Source organism: Anomaloglossus baeobatrachus, chromosome 4 (assembly GCF_048569485.1).
Source record: "Anomaloglossus baeobatrachus isolate aAnoBae1 chromosome 4, aAnoBae1.hap1, whole genome shotgun sequence".
Classification (NCBI taxonomy): domain Eukaryota; kingdom Metazoa; phylum Chordata; class Amphibia; order Anura; family Aromobatidae; genus Anomaloglossus; species Anomaloglossus baeobatrachus.
The window spans coordinates 657737161-657755535 of NC_134356.1; the positions used below are offsets into that span (position 1 = coordinate 657737161).

Below are 18375 nucleotides of genomic sequence, written 5' to 3' on the forward strand. Positions count from 1 at the left end.
GAGCAAGTGAAATGCATGCTCAATTGGGTTAAGATCTGGTGATTGACTTGGCCATTGCAGAATGTTCCACTTTTTTGCACTCATGAACTCCTGGGTAGCTTTGGCTGTATGCTTGGGGTCATTGTCCATCTGTACTATGAAGCGCCGTCCGATCAACTTTGCGGCATTTGGCTGAATCTGGGCTGAAAGTATATCCCGGTACACTTCAGAATTCATCCGGCTACTCTTGTCTGCTGTTATGTCATCAATAAACACAAGTGACCCAGTGCCATTGAAAGCCATGCATTCCCATGCCATCACGTTGCCTCCACCATGTTTTACAGAGGATGTGGTGTGCCTTGGATCATGTGCCGTTCCCTTTCTTCTCCAAACTCTTTTCTTCCCATCATTCTGGTACAGGTTGATCTTTGTCTCATCTGTCCATAGAATACTTTTCCAGAACTGAGCTGGCTTCATGAGGTGTTTTTCAGCAAATTTAACTCTGGCCTGTCTATTTTTGGAATTGATGAATGGTTTGCATCTAGATGTGAACCCTTTGTATTTACTTTCATGGAGTCTTCTCTTTACTGTTGACTTTGAGACAGATACACCTACTTCACTGAGAGTGTTCTGGACTTCAGTTGATGTTGTGAACGGGTTCTTCTTCACCAAAGAAAGTATGCGGCGATCATCCACCACTGTAGTCATCCGTGGACGCCCAGGCCTTTTTGAGTTCCCAAGCTCACCAGTCAATTCCTTTTTTCTCAGAATGTACCGGACTGTTGATTTTGCTACTCCAAGCATGTCTGCTATCTCGCTGATGGATTTTTTCTTTTTTTTCAGCCTCAGGATGTTCTGCTTCACCTCAATTGAGAGTTCCTTAGACCGCATGTTGTCTGGTCACAGCAACAACTTCCAAATGCAAAACCACACACCTGTAATCAACCCCAGACCTTTTAACTACTTCATTGATTACAGGTTAAGAGGGAGACGCCTTCAGAGTTAATTGCAACCCTTAGAGTCCCTTGTCCAATTACTTTTGGTCCCTTGAAAAAGAGGAGGCTATGCATTACAGAGCTATGATTCCTAAACCCTTTCTCCGATTTGGATATGAAAACTCTCATATTGCAGCTGGGAGTGTGCACTTTCAGCCCATACTATATATATAATTGTATTTCTGAACATGTTTTTGTAAACAGCTAAAATAACAAAACTTGTGTCACTGTCTAAATATTTCTGGACCTAACTGTATATGTATATGTATATATATATATGTGTGTGTGTGAGTGCTGTATATAGATGTGTAGGAATTGCTATCATAGATAGGACTCTACATAGGGGATATGCCAAAGGTTCTAATCATCAAATGGATATAGGACACTGTCACTTAATATATTTAGATACACAGAATCTACAGTAGAGTGAAGGGTAAAATACACAAAGTAGAGTTAGTAGATCAACAGAGAGGACAGGTTTCAGGATATTGGTATTGAAATGGTTAAAAAAGTAGCCAAAACTCCATAGATGGCTGGAGGGAGTTAATGGTTTTACTAGTACTTAGAAAGAGAGGGGGTAGGGGTGGGTGGGTGATTGGTTCCCCACATGATAAACTCTCAAGAAGGAGGATATAATATACAGAAATGTATTAGCACTCTGGGACAAGGGGTAAATCAGAGAGCAAAAGAGCCCTTAGGCACCCTCACACTAAGCGACGCTCCAGCGATCCCACCAGCGACCTGAGCTGGCAGGGATCGCTGGAGTGTCGCTACACGGGTTGCTGGTGAGCTGTCAAACAGGCAGATCTCACCAGCGACCAGTGACCAGCCCCCAGCCAGCAGCGACGCGTGGAAGCGATGCTGCGCTTGGTAACTAAGGTAAATATCGGGTAACCAAGCGCTTGGTTACCCGATATTTACCTTGGTTACCAGCGCACACCGCTTAGCGCTTTTTCCCTGCACTCCTAGACAGATTACACATTGGGTTAATAAGCAAACCGCTTCGCTTATTTACCCGATGTGTACTCTGGCTACGTGTGCAGGGAGCAGGGAGCCCTCACTGGCAGCCTGAGAGCGGCGGACGCTAGTAACTAAGGTAAATATCGGGTAACCAAGCAAAGGGCTTCTTGGTTACCCGATATTTACATTGGTTACCAGCGTCCGCACAAGCCGGCTCCCTGCTCACTGCACATTCAGTTGTTGCTCTCTCGCTGTCAGACACAGCGATGTGTGCTTCACAGCGGGAGAGCAACAACTAAAAAATGGTCCAGGACATTCAGCAACAACCGGCGACCTCACAGCAGGGGCCAGGTTGTTGCTGGATGTCACACACAGCAACATCGCTAGCAACATCGCTGCTGCGTCTTAAAAACCGTGACAGCGATGTTGCTTAGTGAGACGTGGCCTTTAGGTGATACCAGGGACAGTGACTGTGACAAGGATAATGATATGCGAGTCTATTAGTCATGTAAAATAAGATTAGAGGTAAGTAAACACTGCAGCCTTGTCGGGTGCTACTGTATGATAATTACTGCTGGATAGGCAGAATGCCCTAATCAGAGACACAGGCAGAACAAAGCCTGTGATCTGTACACTGACGCCGTATTAGGAGCGCTGGTGGGAGCAAAGAAGTACAAACAGGTACATTACCTGATAGCTGCAAACGGCACCAGACGCTGATATAGGATCGTGACGCTCCCCGACGCTGGCGTTTCGGCGCTTCCTTCTTCAAGGGGGGTTATTCACATTATTTTTTATAATTTTTCAAAAATCCACATGCAGTTCCTATTTTGATACACAGCCAAGATAAGTGCACGGCTGGGGCCTACAGCCTGTAGCTGTATGCTTAATCTTGGCAGGCTATCAAAATATGGGGGGACGGACCTTATGCTAATTTTTTAATTTATTTTTACACCAGTGACCCCCAGACAGGGTCTGTGATTGCAAGCAGTCAGACACACTGTCACACAGGCTGGGGGTGTGTTTGACTTCAACCAATCACAGAAACTAGGACTGCTGGTGGGCAGGGTAATCAAGTAAGCAGGGATGAGCGATAATGAGCAGCTTCAGAAGTAGAATGAGTGGCCTAGAAGCAGTTACAGCGGCGCCGGAGACTGGTAAGTATAATGCACTTGCTGCAATCCCCTTATCCCTTCTACCTTCATATTTAAGCACCGGATTCTGGGCCGCAAAGACTTATATAGTGACTGGCATCCAGCCAGATATCCAGGATCAATTCTGGGACGGAACTGGATTTTTTATTTAAACTTGGATGGACCGGCCGATCCCGAGTATCTGAGGGTCTGTCCATCACTACCGTAGTAACTATATATCTATACTAGAAAATGATCAATTGTTAAATCAGATACTTTGTATTACATGTATTTTTTGCGCAATTTTTTGACAATGTTGTTTTTTTCTTTAAATAAAAGTTTCAAAAATGGGGAAGTTTTTGAAAACAAATAATAAATTAACCCTTAAAACCAAAATTGTAATCAATTCTCTTTAAAATCATCCAGAAACACACATAATAAATAGTTATCTAAAGTGCCCAGATGGAGAGCTATCACTTAGCTTTGGCATCACTAAAAGACCAATGTGAGGCTAGTAGGACACACACATGATCCTTCACAAACGTACCTCTTAGCTATCCTTAGTGAGCACGCTTTGCACTAGATTGAGCACTTTCTTCATACCTGCCGCTAGGGTTATCTAGGGCAGGTTAAGGATAGCCGTCGAGGAGTGGTGGCGCCATATCGTTTTCTATTAGGGTGCCAAACCCCGCGTGAGGTAGTGGTCAGGAGGGAGGTTTATTTTTAGGGTTTTAACCTTTAACCCTCCTCCCTTCTCCATCTGTGCACATTCGATAACTATTTATTATTGTGTGTGTTTCTGGATGATTTTAAGAGAATTGATTAAAATTTTGGTTTTAAAGCCCGCTTTACACGCTGCAATGTATCTTACAATGTGTCGGCGGGGTCACGTCATAAGTGACGCACATCCGGCATCATAAGGTATATTGTAGTGTGTGACAGGTACGTGCGATTGCGATTGAACGTTAAAACGTTCATCGCATACACATCGTACCTTTCTCTAGAATTGCACATCAGATTGTTCATCGTACCCGGGGTAGCGCACATCGCAGTGTGTGACACCCCGGGAACGATGAACAGATCTTACCTACGTCCTGCGGCTCCCGGCCCCCAATGCGGAAGGAAGAAGGTGGGCGGGATGTTTACGTCCCGCTCAGCTCCGCCCCTCCGCTTCTATTGGCCGGCTGCCGCGTGACGTCGATGTGACGCCGAACGTCCCTCCCACTCCAGGAAGTGGACGTTCGCCGCCCACAGCGACGTCGTATGGAAGGTAAGTACGTGTGACGGGGGTTACGTGCCACACATACGATGGGGGCGTTGCAAATCGCATACGATATCATATACGAAATTGCAACATGTAAAGCAGACTTAAGGGTTAATATATTATTTTTTTCTTTAAATACCACAAACTGTATTAAAAATAAGAAACAGAAATCTTGCAATTTTCACACCGGCCAGAGAGGATTTTTTAGACTTTAACTTCTTGTTTTTGTTTCTGGAAACTATACATATCTACTAGCTACAATAACTAGATGATATACTGTATTTTGTATTGAAGCATCTAATAAACCTGTGTTACCAGCTATTGTTATTATTATTATTTATTATTATAGAGGTATATGTGTAGAGGTGTTGTCAGTTACTGCAATCCCGACTCTGATGATAAGGAGTCTGCTGTAAACTGTTCCTGAAAGGACAGGAAGTAGGAGTCTAAAAAAGCCCCAGTGGCCAGTGTGAAAATTGCAAGATTATTATTTTTTTTATTTATAATAAAGAAAATTATATGAAAAAATAATACACAATTTAAAACAAAATAGACATAACAAAAATCTGAGTTAAACAAAAGGTTATTTTCTGATGATAGCTTCCATTTAACACTAAGTAAAGCAATAACTCCTTTATAGTGGGTGTCTTGACCTAAATTTGAAAACTACTATAGACTGTATGAGGTTGTCAAATTCAGACGAAGAGACCCTTGGCCAGTCCATGTATTGTAGTCCATACGTGCCATGATAAATGGACGTCTGAATGAGCTCTGAGGATGAGAGCAGAGAGACGTGACACAGCCAGGAGCTGCCTAATCTATATCAAGAGCAGCAGAAAAGCCGGCTATGTGAAGGAGTTAGACAGTTAAAATTTCAATTGAAAAATTAGTGCAAATAAGTCCATAGCCTTTAAATAAATAAAACATTTAGATACATTTTCTTATATAAAGATATATGTGCACATTTCTGAAGAGTCTTTTGACCACGGGTGGTCCCCCTGAAATACAGTTTTTTTTCACCAGTGCATTTTTGGTTTCTACGTTCTTAGCACTTCTGAGATCTCTTAGTCCAAAAGTCGGCCCATATTTTCCGTAGCTCTTTTCTACCATACTCATGCACTGCGACAACTTTCCTAAATTTACAATGATGATAAGACATCTTGTACATGATAAATGCACCTCTGGGGGGTACAGTGGGTGGGATGTGGAGCTTATGCAAACACATTCCCATAAAAACATCTTCCATGGGGTTAGCTTTAATTCCTTGGGCCACATCATAGATTTTTGTTGCCATGTCAGCTGAAAAGACATATCCAGGACCAGCGCAATATGGTGGGAAGGTATTATTTGGATATATTTCCTTTGGTACGTACCACTTTGAAGCTTTGTTCCTATAAGGTCTAGCATTTAAATATATGTTTCCTGTAAAGTAATTTGTACGAACTGGAACATCTGGATAAAGAACATTATGAATCAAGTAGTCTACATTAAGGAACATGTCGGTGTCTATCTTCATGGCATATCTGGCAGAAGGACAAAATTTGGTCACCCACTCCATACCCATTAAGGTTTTCAAGGTCAAATTGTAATAGGTGTCCATGAAGTCTTGTTGTACGATGTCCTCAAAGATCTTACTTTCCTCCTCTAACAAATCCTGGGTTTGCTTGGGAGCAATCTGAGGTAGACCCACCAGAAAAACCCTGACAACCTCAACGTTATAAATACTTTCATTACCCCATGTTTCCCGGATTGTGTGTCTAGACTCTACGTCTTGGGACTCTACAAGCACCATTATAAGAAGGAAAGGCTTCCGGTTCTTGCACTTGTCCGGCTGGTTAATGAGGAACTTGTATGGAAATGGGTACGGAGGAGCCAGGGGGTGCTTGAATGTCGGGTAAGTCAAATTGCTCACAGAATCTTGAATCGAGTTATAGCTTATTTTTGTTTTACTTTTATAGTGGAATAAAAATGAGGACATGAACACAAGCATGGGGGAAAGTAAGGTAAAAAATTTCAAGCAGCCAATTCGTCGATTCATTTTGACCTCCGAGGATTAGAACGTCCCCAAGATTTCTGTAACACTGGGAAGAAAATGAAAAAACAAAGACACCTTAAAATTGATGAAAAAACATTTGCAGTAAATTTTACCAACATACATTATTAACAGTCCTAGCAGGTACCTAATGACGAGCATGGCCCAGTGGCATAGCTTCAGGTTAGTGGGCCTAAATGTAAAATCTGGAACAATTCCCCAACCAAGAGATGCCAAGCCCAAAGGCACCAATGCAAAATTTGGGAAAGTTCTTCATTCTTTTTACACTTGCAGTCAGGGTGCTTCTGGTGAGCACATGAAGGGCTGCGCGGCCCTTCAAAGAAATGCCTCCCCACACCATTACTGACCCACTGCCATACCGGTCATGCTGGAGGATGTTGCAGGCAGGAAAACGTTCTCCACGGCATCTTCAGACTCTGTCACGTCTGCTACATGTGCTCAGTGTGAACCTGCTCTCAACTGTGAAGAGCACATGGCACCAATATCGAATCTGCCAATCTTGGTGTTCTCTGGCAAATGCCAATCATACTGCACAGTGTTGTGCTGTAAGCACAACACCCATTTGTGGGGCCCTCATGTGCCGCCCCCCGCGACAGCCGATGGGCTGCTCAGATCCGGATACGCAGTGGCTCAAGGGGTCTCTGGACCCGAGGCGGGGCCTCTTGAAAATAAAAGAGGGGGTAGAAAGGGTGGATTAGATAATGATCGTGACACCACCCATGGTTCGTGGTAAAAATTGGGATACCACCGCCGTTGCGTTTAGGGGAGAGGGGAGCGCCCAGGAGCGATGGAATGGCAGCTATTGATATTAACCCCTCCGTGGGCAGGGTAAGGTGTTGGCAGGCTGGGGACCCATTGGGAGCAAAGGGGCACAACGTACTCAGACAGTCCAGAGATGCTGACACTGACACCAGGTAAACCAAAGTCTTGAATGCCCTGCAGCCTTAGTCTGAACACGTTGGGTCCGTGCCCTTTTAGCGTTGCTGGTTGGTCTGAAGCCTTGTCCCTTGGCACCGTGTTTAGACTTGATGGATCCCTTTCGCCTAAAACTACTCAGATCCCGCTCACCTGCGTGGCTACCAGTGTGAGCTTGCTCTCAGGGTTCACGCTTGGAATTTTCTGGACGGTTTTGGGAAGTCCTATCCCTCTCATTGTGCTAGTACCCTGACTTTGGAGAGGGTGGAGAGCGGTTCATGAGGATTCCGTTCCCGTCGGGTGAATTACTGGGCTGCATGAAGCTACTTCCTAGCCTAGGGTCCGCGTACCAGGTCGTGCCGTGGCCCCTGTCCGGTTGTAGAACAAGACTGCCGGTCTGCACTCCGTGGCAGTACCGTGCCCCCTTTCACTACACCCTGCGACCCGGGTTCCAGCTCCTTCCAGGCCAGACCAACGTCTGGCACCTGGGACGGTTACAGGAGCCCAGCTCCGCAGCATGACCTTTCCTGTCACTGCTCACTGGCACTTCTCTCTCTCCTACTCCTGACACTTCTGGCCCTCCTTCCACCATCCCTCCATCTGGGCAGCCCAATTCCCCTCCGGCTGCCCAATGGGTGTCTGATAGGTGTGGTGCAGAGTGTTCCTCAGGATTTGTGTATACCTGTTCTTAGCAACACCAAAGGGACAGGACCCGTAACCAAGGAGGAGCGGGTACCATGCAGAACGGCAGATTGCATGGCATCCTTGTGACGACCTGATAGGCCAGGGCGTCACACTCATCTCATACCACCCTCATGGAGACTGTTTCTGACAGATTGAGCAGATACATGGATATTAGTGGCCTGCTGGATGTCATTTTGCAGGGCTCTGGCACTGCTCCTCCTGTTCCTCCTTGCACAAAGGAGAAGGTAGCGGTCCTGCTTCTGGGTTATTGCCGTCCTACAGCCCCCTCCACGTCTCCTGATGTACTGGTCTGTCTCCTGGTATCTGCTCCATGCTCTGGACACTACGCTGACTGTGACGCCCTGGGCAAGCCAGGGGTCACAGGTCACAACACCACCACACCCCACACCCCAGGTAGGCACATCACAGCTAAACTACAAATCCTTGTTGCCTTCCTCCAGAGGCTGATGATTCACACCAGGGGGTGGGCCAGGCGGTTGGCTCCGCCCACCGAGGAGGTCGCAGCTCTGGAGGCGGGAGGAACCAGGCAGTCTAGTCAGGGAGGAGGAAGTGGAAGGAGTGGAGGAGTAGTCTAGACAGGCCAAAAGTAAACAGCAAAGTGAGAGTGAAAGTAGAAAAGTGGAGAAAGAGGAAAGCAAGTGAAGTGACAGAAGAGAAAGAAAGCCTGAAGGGTCCAGCTTTGTGTAGGGCCAGATCAGCAAGGTCAGCGACGGCGGTGACTGTCTGGAGGGGGACCGTTTGGAAGTTCCTGGAAGGACCCCGTTGACTGTGTGCCCGGTGGTCTGGAGCAGTGTTCCGAAGGACAGTCAGCACCAGGGCAGGGGCCTCTCGGACCCCGGCAAGGCTAGGAGTCGCCAAACTTGCCGAATCCGTCAGTGACGGGGACGCAGCTCCCCCAACAACCAAGTCCCGACTGAAGGCAACAGCCCAACCTGAAGCAGAGAGACACCGCCACCGCCACGGCACCAGTTTCTCAGGGCCAGCGCCTGTGGGCAAAGTGTAGAGCTCCTCCGGCCCAGATTGTAGTCGGGGAGCGGGTAACCGGAGGGAATCCACCACTACCACAAGTCAACCACAGGTGCAAGGAAGAGGGACATCACCGTCACCTACCGGGAGTGCAGGTGCAGCCGTCTGTGGGACCGTCCTACCAGCCGTTTGGTTTACCGTACAAACTGTGTCACGTCTCAGGCTGAATGAGTACCACAGTGCCGCAAGGCACAGCGCTGCCCCCGCGTCCCTGCGCCCACCAGGTCCCGCACCTCACAAACCTCCACCGGGCCCCGGGATCACCAACCCCTACCCACGGAGGGGCAACACAACACCTGGCTGCTCCGCATCACCATCCCCGGGAGCCCCGTATAGAGCAGCGGTGGTGAAATCACCACAACCGTGGGTGGCGTCACGGACAATAATCATCCCCACACCCAACTACCCCCCTTTCACTCACGGGCGAGGAGTGCCGCTCGAGAAACCCCCCTGGGATCCGGCCTACAGCTCGAGCCACCACTGAGCAGCGGCCGCCAGACCCGAGCAGAAGGGGGTGAGCGCGGTGTGCTGACACCCTCCTCCCCGCCCGCGACACTGACAGACACAGCTAACCTTCTGGCCACAGCTCACATTGATATGCCGTTATGGATGAGATAAACAACCTAAGCAACTTCTGAGGGGTTATAGACACCGCCTCATGCTACTTCTGGGGGTGAGAGCAATGAGAACATGCAAAAGTGACCAAAACAACAGCCAAAAAGGATAAGAACAGAGAAATGGTCTGTGGTCACCACCTGCAGAACCGCTCCTTTATAGGGGGTGTTTTGTTAATTACCTATCATTTCTACCTATTGTCTGTGCCCTTTGCACAACAGCAGGAGAAGTTGATTCACAATCAGTGTTGCTTCGTAACTTACCATGTGTTGTTTTATGTAATCATTTTATTTTTTCGAGCAGTGTATATATGTATGTATATATATATATATATATAAAAAAAGGTTATATATAAGTGCAGCTCAATAAATTAGAATATCAATAAAAAAGTAAGTTTATTTCAGTAATTCAATACAATAAGTGAAATCCATATATTATACAGTATATGGTCATTACACGCAGTGATCTATTCCTATACAGTGTGTCCACCCATATCCTGTCCACCGCCATTAACTTGAGAATGGCGGCAGCTATAGGCAAAGAAGTGGTGTCTAGGTACAGTAAAGTAGCCATGCGCAACGCAATAAAACTACCTATAGCGCCACCTGGTGGAAAACAACGGAGTTGGCATTTTTATTTCGAAAATGGAACGAGATAGAGAAAAAAAGTGAATTACAAAGTTGTAGGGCATCATCAATTCAATATGAATCGACACCTTACATACAGAAATGCTATGATTAGAACGTGTAAAACTCACAAGGCTGCGGACGTGAAGCGATACCTCATGGAGACCTTCTTACAAGTCATTGGGTATGGTGGCTGTGTGGAGTGGCCTCCACGCTCACCTGACCTGACCCCATTGGACTTCTTTCTGTGAGGTCACATCAAACAGCAGGTGTATGCGACCCCTCCACCAACATTGCAGGACCTACGACCACGTATCACAGATGCTTGTGCAAACGTGTCACCTACCATATTGCACAACGTGCAGCAAGATACAGTATGCTGTACAGAGGCCAGATGTGCATTGCAGATGATGGGGGCCGCAGCATCAAAGTTAAATGAGCGCCATATGCGTGACCAGCATTCAATGTTTTGGGGGGGTCATGAGTTTCATATCATAGCATTTCTGTATGCAAGGTGTCAATTCATATTTAATTGATGATGCCCTACAATTTTGTAATTCACTCTTTTTCTCTATCTCGTTCCGTTTTCAAGATAAAAATGCTAACTCCGTTGTTTTCCACCAGGTGGCGCTATAGGTGGTTTCATTGAGTAGCGCATGGCTACTTTACTATACCTAGACACCACTTCTATGCCTATAGCTGCTGCCGTTCTCAAGTTAATGGCGGTGGACAGGATATGAGTGGACACACTGTATATAAAGTCATTACATACAGTGATCTATTCCTATATATTATATAGAGTCATTACACACAGAGGGATCTATTCCTATATATTATATAGTCATTACACACAGAGGGATTTATTTCTATATATTATATAGAGTCATTACACACAGAGGGATCTATTCCTATATATTATATAGTCATTACACACAGAGGGATCTATTCCTATATATTATATTGAGTCATTACACACAGAGGGATCTATTCCTATATATTATATAGAGTCATTACACACAGAGGGATCTATTTCTATATATTATATAGAGTCATTACACACAGAGGGATCTATTTCTATATATTATATAGAGTCATTACACACAGAGGGATCTATTTCTATATATTATATAGAGTCATTACACACAGAGGGATCTATTCCTATATATTACATAGAATCATTACACACAGAGGGATCTATTTCTATATATTATATAGAGTCATTACACACAGAGGGATCTATTCCTATATATTATATAGAGTCATTACACACAGAGGGATCTATTCCTATATATTATATAGAGTCATTACACACAGAGGGATCTATTCCTATATATTATATAGAGTCATTACACACAGAGGGATCTATTTCTATATATTATATTGAGTCATTACACACAGAGGGATTTATTTCTATATATTATAGTCATTACACACAGAGGGATCTATTCCTATATATTATATAGAATCATTACACACAGAGGGATCTATTTCTATATATTATATAGAGTCATTACACACAGAGGGATCTATTCCTATATATTATATAGAGTCATTACACACAGAGGGATCTATTCCTATATATTATATAGAGTCATTAGACACAGAGGGATCTATTTCTATATATTATATAGAGTCATTACACACAGAGGGATCTATTCCTATATATTACATAGAATCATTACACACAGAGGGATCTATTTCTATATATTATATAGAGTCATTACACACAGAGGGATCTATTCCTATATATTATATAGAGTCATTACACACAGAGGGATCTATTCCTATATATTATATAGAGTCATTACACACAGAGGGATCTATTCCTATATATTATATTGAGTCATTACACACAGAGGGATTTATTTCTATATATTATATAGTCATTACACACAGAGGGATCTATTCCTATATATTATATAGAATCATTACACACAGAGGGATCTATTTCTATATATTATATAGAGTCATTACACACAGAGGGATCTATTCCTATATATTATATAGAGTCATTACACACAGAGGGATCTATTCCTATATATTATATAGAGTCATTACACACAGAGGGATCTATTTCTATATATTATAAAGAGTCATTACACACAGAGGGATCTATTCCTATATATTATATAAAGTCATTACACACAGAGGGATCTATTTCTATATATTATATAGAATCATTACACACAGAGGGATCTATTTCTATATATTATATATAGTCATTACACACAGGGATCTATTTGAAATGTTTATTTCTGTTAATGTTGATGATTATGGCTTACAGCCAATGAAAACCCAAAAGTCATTATCTCAGAAAATTAGAATAATTGCCACAAAACATCTGCAAAGGCTTCCTAAGCATTTATATGGTCCCTTAGTCTGGTTCAGTAGGCTACACAATCATGAGGAAGACTGCTGACTTGACAGACTTCCAGAAGGAGGGTAAACCACAAAAAGTCATTGCTACAGAAGCTGACTGTTCACAGAGTGTTGTATCCTATCCAAGCATATCAATGGAAAGTTGAGTGGAAGGAAAAAGTGTGGTAGAATAAGGTGCACAAGCAACCGGGATAACCGCAGCCTTGATAGGATTGCCAAGAAAAGGCCATTCAATATTTGGGGGAGATTCACAAGGAGTGGACGCTGCTGGAGTCAGTGCTTTAAGAGCCACCGCACACAGATGTATCCGGGACATGGGCTACAAGTGTCACATTCCTTGTGTCAGGCTCCTCATGACCAATAGACAACGCCAGAAGCGTCTTACCTGGGCCAAGGAGAAAAAGATCTGGACTGTTCTCAGTGTCCAAGGTGTTGTTTTCAGATGAAAGTAAATGTTGCATTTCATTTGGAAATGGCGGTCCCAGAGTCTGGAGGAAGAGTGGAGAGGCCACAATCCAAGCTGCTGAGGTCTAGTGTGAAGTCTCCACAATCAGTGATGGTTTGGGAGCCATGTCATCTGCTGGTGTAGCTCCACTGTGTGTTATCAACACCAAAGTCAGCGCAGCCGTCTACCAGGAATTTTACAGCACTTCATGCTTCCCTCTGCCGACAAGCTTTTTGGAGATGGAAATTTCATTTGACAACAGGACCTGGCCCCTGTCCACACTGCCAAAAGTACCAATACCTGGTTTACTAACCACAATATCACTGTGCTTGATTGGCCAGCAAACTCACCTGACCTAAACCCCATAGAGAATCTATGAGAGACACCAGAGCCAACAATGCAGACGAGCTGAAGGCTGCTATCAAAGCAACCTGGGCTTCCTTAACACCTCAGCAGTGCCACAGGCTGATCGCCTCCAGCCACATTGCCCCATTGATGCAGTAATTCATGCAAAAGGAGCCTCGACCGAGTATTGAGGCATTTACTGTACAGACTTTTCAGTAGATGCCAACATTTCTGAGTTAAAATTCATTTTTTCAGTTGGTCATAAAATATTCTAAGATTCTGAGATAATGAGTTTTGGGTTTTCATTGACTGGAAGCCAAAATCATCAAGATTAACAGAAATAAACACGTGAAATAGATCCCTCTGTGTGTAATGACTCTATAGGAATAGATCCCTCTGTGTGTAATGACTCTATATAATATATAGGAATAGATCCCTCTGTGTGTAATGACTCTATATAATATATAGGAATAGATCCTCTGTGTGTAATGACTCTATATAATATATAGAAATAGATCCCTCTGTGTGTAATGACTCTATATAATATATTGGAATAGATTCCTCTGTGTGTAATGACTCTATATAATATCTAGAAATAGATCACTCTGTGTGTAATGACTCTATATAATATCTAGAAATAGATCCCTCTGTGTGTAATGACTCTATATAATATCTAGAAATAGATCCCTCTGTGTGTAATGACTCTATATAATATATAGAAATAGATCCCTCTGTGTGTAATGACTCTATATAATATATAGAAATAGATCCCTCTGTGTGTAATGACTCTATATAATATATAGAAATAGATCACTCTGTGTGTAATGACTCTATATGATATATAGAAATAGATCTCTCTGTGTGTAATGACGCTATATGATATATACAGTGCTGGCCAAAAGTATTGGCACCCCTGCAATTCTGTCAGATAATACTCAGTTTCGTCTTGAAAATGATTGCAATTACAAATTCCTTGGTATTATTAACTTCATTTATTTTGCTTGCAATGAAAAAACACAAAAGACAATGAAACAAAAATCAAATCATTGATCATTTCACACAAAACTCCAAAAATGAGCCAGACAAAAGTATTGGCACCCTTAGCCTAATACTTGGTTGCACAACCTTTAGCCAAAATAACCGCAAACACCCGCTTCCGGTAACCATCAATGAGTTTCTTACAATGCTCTGCTGGAATTTTCTTTGGCAAACTGCTCCAGGTCCCTGAGATGTGAAGGGGGCCTTCTCCAAACTGCCATTGTGAGATCTCTCCACAGGTGTTCTATGGGGTTCAGGTCTGGACTCATTGCTGGCCACTTTAGTAGTCTCCAGTGCTTTCTATCAAACCATTTTCTAGTGCTTTTTGAAGTGTGTTTTGGGTCATTGTCCTGCTGGAAGACCCATGACCTCTGAGGGAGACCCAGCTTTCTCATACTGGGCCCTACATTATGCTGCAAAATTTGTTGGTAGTCTTCAGACTTCATAATGCCATGCACACGGTCAAGCAGTGCAGTGCCAGAGGCAGCAAAGCAACCCCAAAACATCAGTGAACCTCCGCCATGTTTGACTGTAGGGACTGTGTTCTTTTCTTTATATGCCTCTTTTTTTTCTTCCTGTAAACTCTATAATGATGGTTTTTCCTAAAAAGCTCTACTTTTGTCTCATCTGACCAGAGAACATTCTTCCAAAACATTTTAGGCTTTCTCAGGTAAGTTTTGGCAAACTCCAGCCTGGCTTTTTTATGTCTCGTGGTAAGAAGTGGGGTCTTCCTGGGTATCCTACCATACAGTCCCTTTTTATTCAGATGCCGATGGATAGTACGGGTTGACACTGTTGTACCCTCGGACTGCAGGGCAGCTAGAACTTGTTTGGATGTTAGTCGAGGTTCTTTATCCACCATCTGCACAATCTTGCGTTGAAATCTCTCGTCAATTTTTCTTTCCCTTCCACATCTAGGGAGGTTAGCCACAGTGCCATGGGCTTTACACTTCTTGATGACACTGCGCACCGTAGACACAGGAACTTTCAGGTCTTTGGAGATGGACTTGTAGCCTTGAGATTGCTCATGCTTCCTCACAATTTGGATTCTCAAGTCCTCAGACAGTTCTTTGGTCTTCTTTCTTTTCTCCATGCTCAATGTGGTGCACACAAGGACACAGGACAGAGGATGAGTCCGCTTTAATCCATGTCTCCTGCTGCAAGTGTGATTTAGTTATTGCCAGCACCTGCTATGTGCCACAGGTAAGTTACAGGGGCTGTTATTACACAAATCACAGAAGCATCACAGGATTTTTCAAACAGTGCCAATACTTTTGTCCACCCCCTTTTTTATGTTTGGTGTGGAATTATATCCAATTTGGATTTATGACAATTTTTTTATTTTTTTTTTTCATTGAAGACAATGAAAGAATGAAGATAATAATACCAAAGAATTTGTGATTGCAATCATTTTCAAGAAGAAACTGAGTATTATCTGACAGAATTGCAGGGGTGAAAAATACTTTTGGTCAGCACTGTAGAAATAGATCACTCTGTGTGTAATGACTATATAATATCTACAAATAGATCCCTCTGTGTGTAATGACTCTATATAATATATAGAAATAGATCCCTCTGTGTGCAATGACTCTATATAATATATAGAAATAGATCCCTCTGTGTGTAATGACTCTATATAATATATAGAAATAGATCCCTCTGTGTGTAATGACTCTATATGATATATGCGTTTCACTTTTTGTAGTTAATAATTGAAATAAATGAACTTTTTGCTAACACACTAATTTATGGAGAAGCACGTGTGTGTGTGTGTGTGTGTGTGTGTGTGTATATATATATACTGCTCAAAAAAATAAAGAAAACACTAAAATACCATTGTGCTATTTAAGTGTCTCCTATTTTTTTGAGTAGCATATATTTATATATATATATATATATATATATATATATATATATATATATATATATAAAAAAAATATATATTTATGTGTATGTGTATGTATATATATATATATATATGATTACACACAACCATGGATGTCAATGGACACCCACATATACGAGTGACACGAAAGACAGTAAAAAAGACACCTTTATTAATATTAATTTTAAAAAAAGTTTAAAACAGACAAAAGGTACCGTAAACAGAGAGGGACACAGTCAGGAAAAGTTACAGAAAATTAATGGTTTTTCAGGTGACCAAAGTTATACACCTGCACCGGCATACCTGTTAGACTAAATGCTGGAAATTGCAGTATCCTGCGCTGCTCATTGGTTATAATGAATCACTACTAAATTGCTGTACAGATGGAATTCCACCAACCTGCAGAGCATATGTGTGAATAATGATCGACCACCATGTGCAGAACACAGAATGCAGCAATAATGTATTCCACCTGCAGTGAAAATCCACTTACTACCCCTCACCCATCCAGATCCACACATTGTCCGTGCATGGCATATGTATGAATCATGCCAATATTAGTCACACCCCTAAGTGGGGCAACCTTCCAAGTTGGAGCTGTCTATGCGATATAACGTTCACCAAAACAAGTAAAGTGAACAAGAATGCAGTTTAATAAAGCATAATGCATGCCAGGCACAGGCAACTGAGTAGATACCAAGGGGGGGAGGGGGAGTGGTAATGCAGGCAGATTTAACCAGGCAAGACGGTAAATGACAGGCACATTAAATAATGGAAATAACAAATTACATCACCTGAAAATATCCTGCCGCGGCCCTCACACTCCGACACGTGTTTCGCAGTTGCTTTCTCAAGGAGATATATATATATATATATATAAAAGGTAAATCACCCAAAAAAACACCAAACCAACAGTGAAGCATAGAGGTGGGAACATTATGGTGTGGGGCTGTTTTTTAGCATACAGACCTGGCAGACTTCATATGATTGTAGGAAGGGTGAATGGACAAATGTACTGAGACATTCGTGATAAAAATCTACTGCCATCTACCAGGATGATGGACATGAAACCAGGTGGACATTTCAGGAAGACAGTGACCCCGTACAATATACAGACAGTAATAAAAGTTCTATTCACCCATTAATAAAGACAAGGTGACGGTCAGTGTTCATATTTCTCACCGCTCCATGATATCTATCAGTAGAGCCGCTCCTTCTTATGTCGGGGGTCGCTCCCCTGTGTCGTTCTCTGCCGCAGTTGGACTGTAGAGACTCCTTCCAGACCTTCAGTCTTCTCCAGGTCATGCAGATCTGCTCAACACTTGGTTCCAGTAAGATATGAAGGGAAGTGATGATAGAAAAGGAGAAAGAAACGATAACACAGAATCTGGGTGGAACCTGTTTAAAAAAAAAAAACAGTCTCCACCTTTATTTAGACATTAGACATTACTTTTTATCACTTTGCATATCTATAAGTCCCAAAGATTAAAAGGCTTCATAATTGAGCCTGAGTAATTTTGCCTTTCCAGTTTCCTCAGGAAACACTAATACTGAATCACAATTCATCGTCATCAACAAAACCTGCTCCTATGAGGAAACCTTGTGAAGCCATTAATTAAAAAAACTCCAAAACATTCGCGACTCTTCCTACCGGTGCCAATTTTTCTTTGTCTTTTCTTTTCTTGTCTCATCCTTTTAAAGAGCCATAACTTTTTTTTTCTTCCATCGGCTTTGACTTATAAGGGCTTGTTTTTTGACAGTTTTGAATGACACTATTTATTCCACCATAGAATGTGCTTAAAAAACATTTCCAAGTGCGGTAAAATGGTGAAAAAATTAAACGTTAGGGAGGTACGGTGACCAAAAAAAGGCAATTATTTATTATTTTTTTTATTTTTTTTTACGGGACGGTGATATATATATTTTTATTTTCAAAGATAGAACTTTTCCTAGTATGATGATATCAAATATGTCTTTTAGATTTTTTTTTTAACCTTTAATGACTGCAGGTC

The 18375-nt window shown here is 42.7% G+C and overlaps 1 protein-coding gene across 1 annotated transcript; it reads right to left on the bottom strand.

The window, feature by feature from the left end:
• Nucleotides 1-486: 486 nt before the first annotated feature.
• LOC142304285 (beta-1,3-galactosyltransferase 2-like) lies at nucleotides 487-17716 on the bottom strand. The gene is made up of 2 exons (XM_075346516.1): nucleotides 17502-17716; nucleotides 487-6412 (listed from the first exon to the last, which is right to left on the bottom strand). Exon 2 carries the CDS (start codon nucleotides 6367-6369, stop codon nucleotides 5377-5379), a length of 993 nt encoding a protein of 330 aa, XP_075202631.1. The 5' UTR covers nucleotides 6370-6412; nucleotides 17502-17716; the 3' UTR covers nucleotides 487-5376.
• Nucleotides 17717-18375: the final 659 nt, after the last annotated feature.

Bases quoted from the DNA above. Each gene is read 5' to 3' on its own strand.
- LOC142304285 (XM_075346516.1), bottom strand. From the start codon at position 6,369: ATGAATCGACGAATTGGCTGCTTGAAATTTTTTACCTTACTTTCCCCC.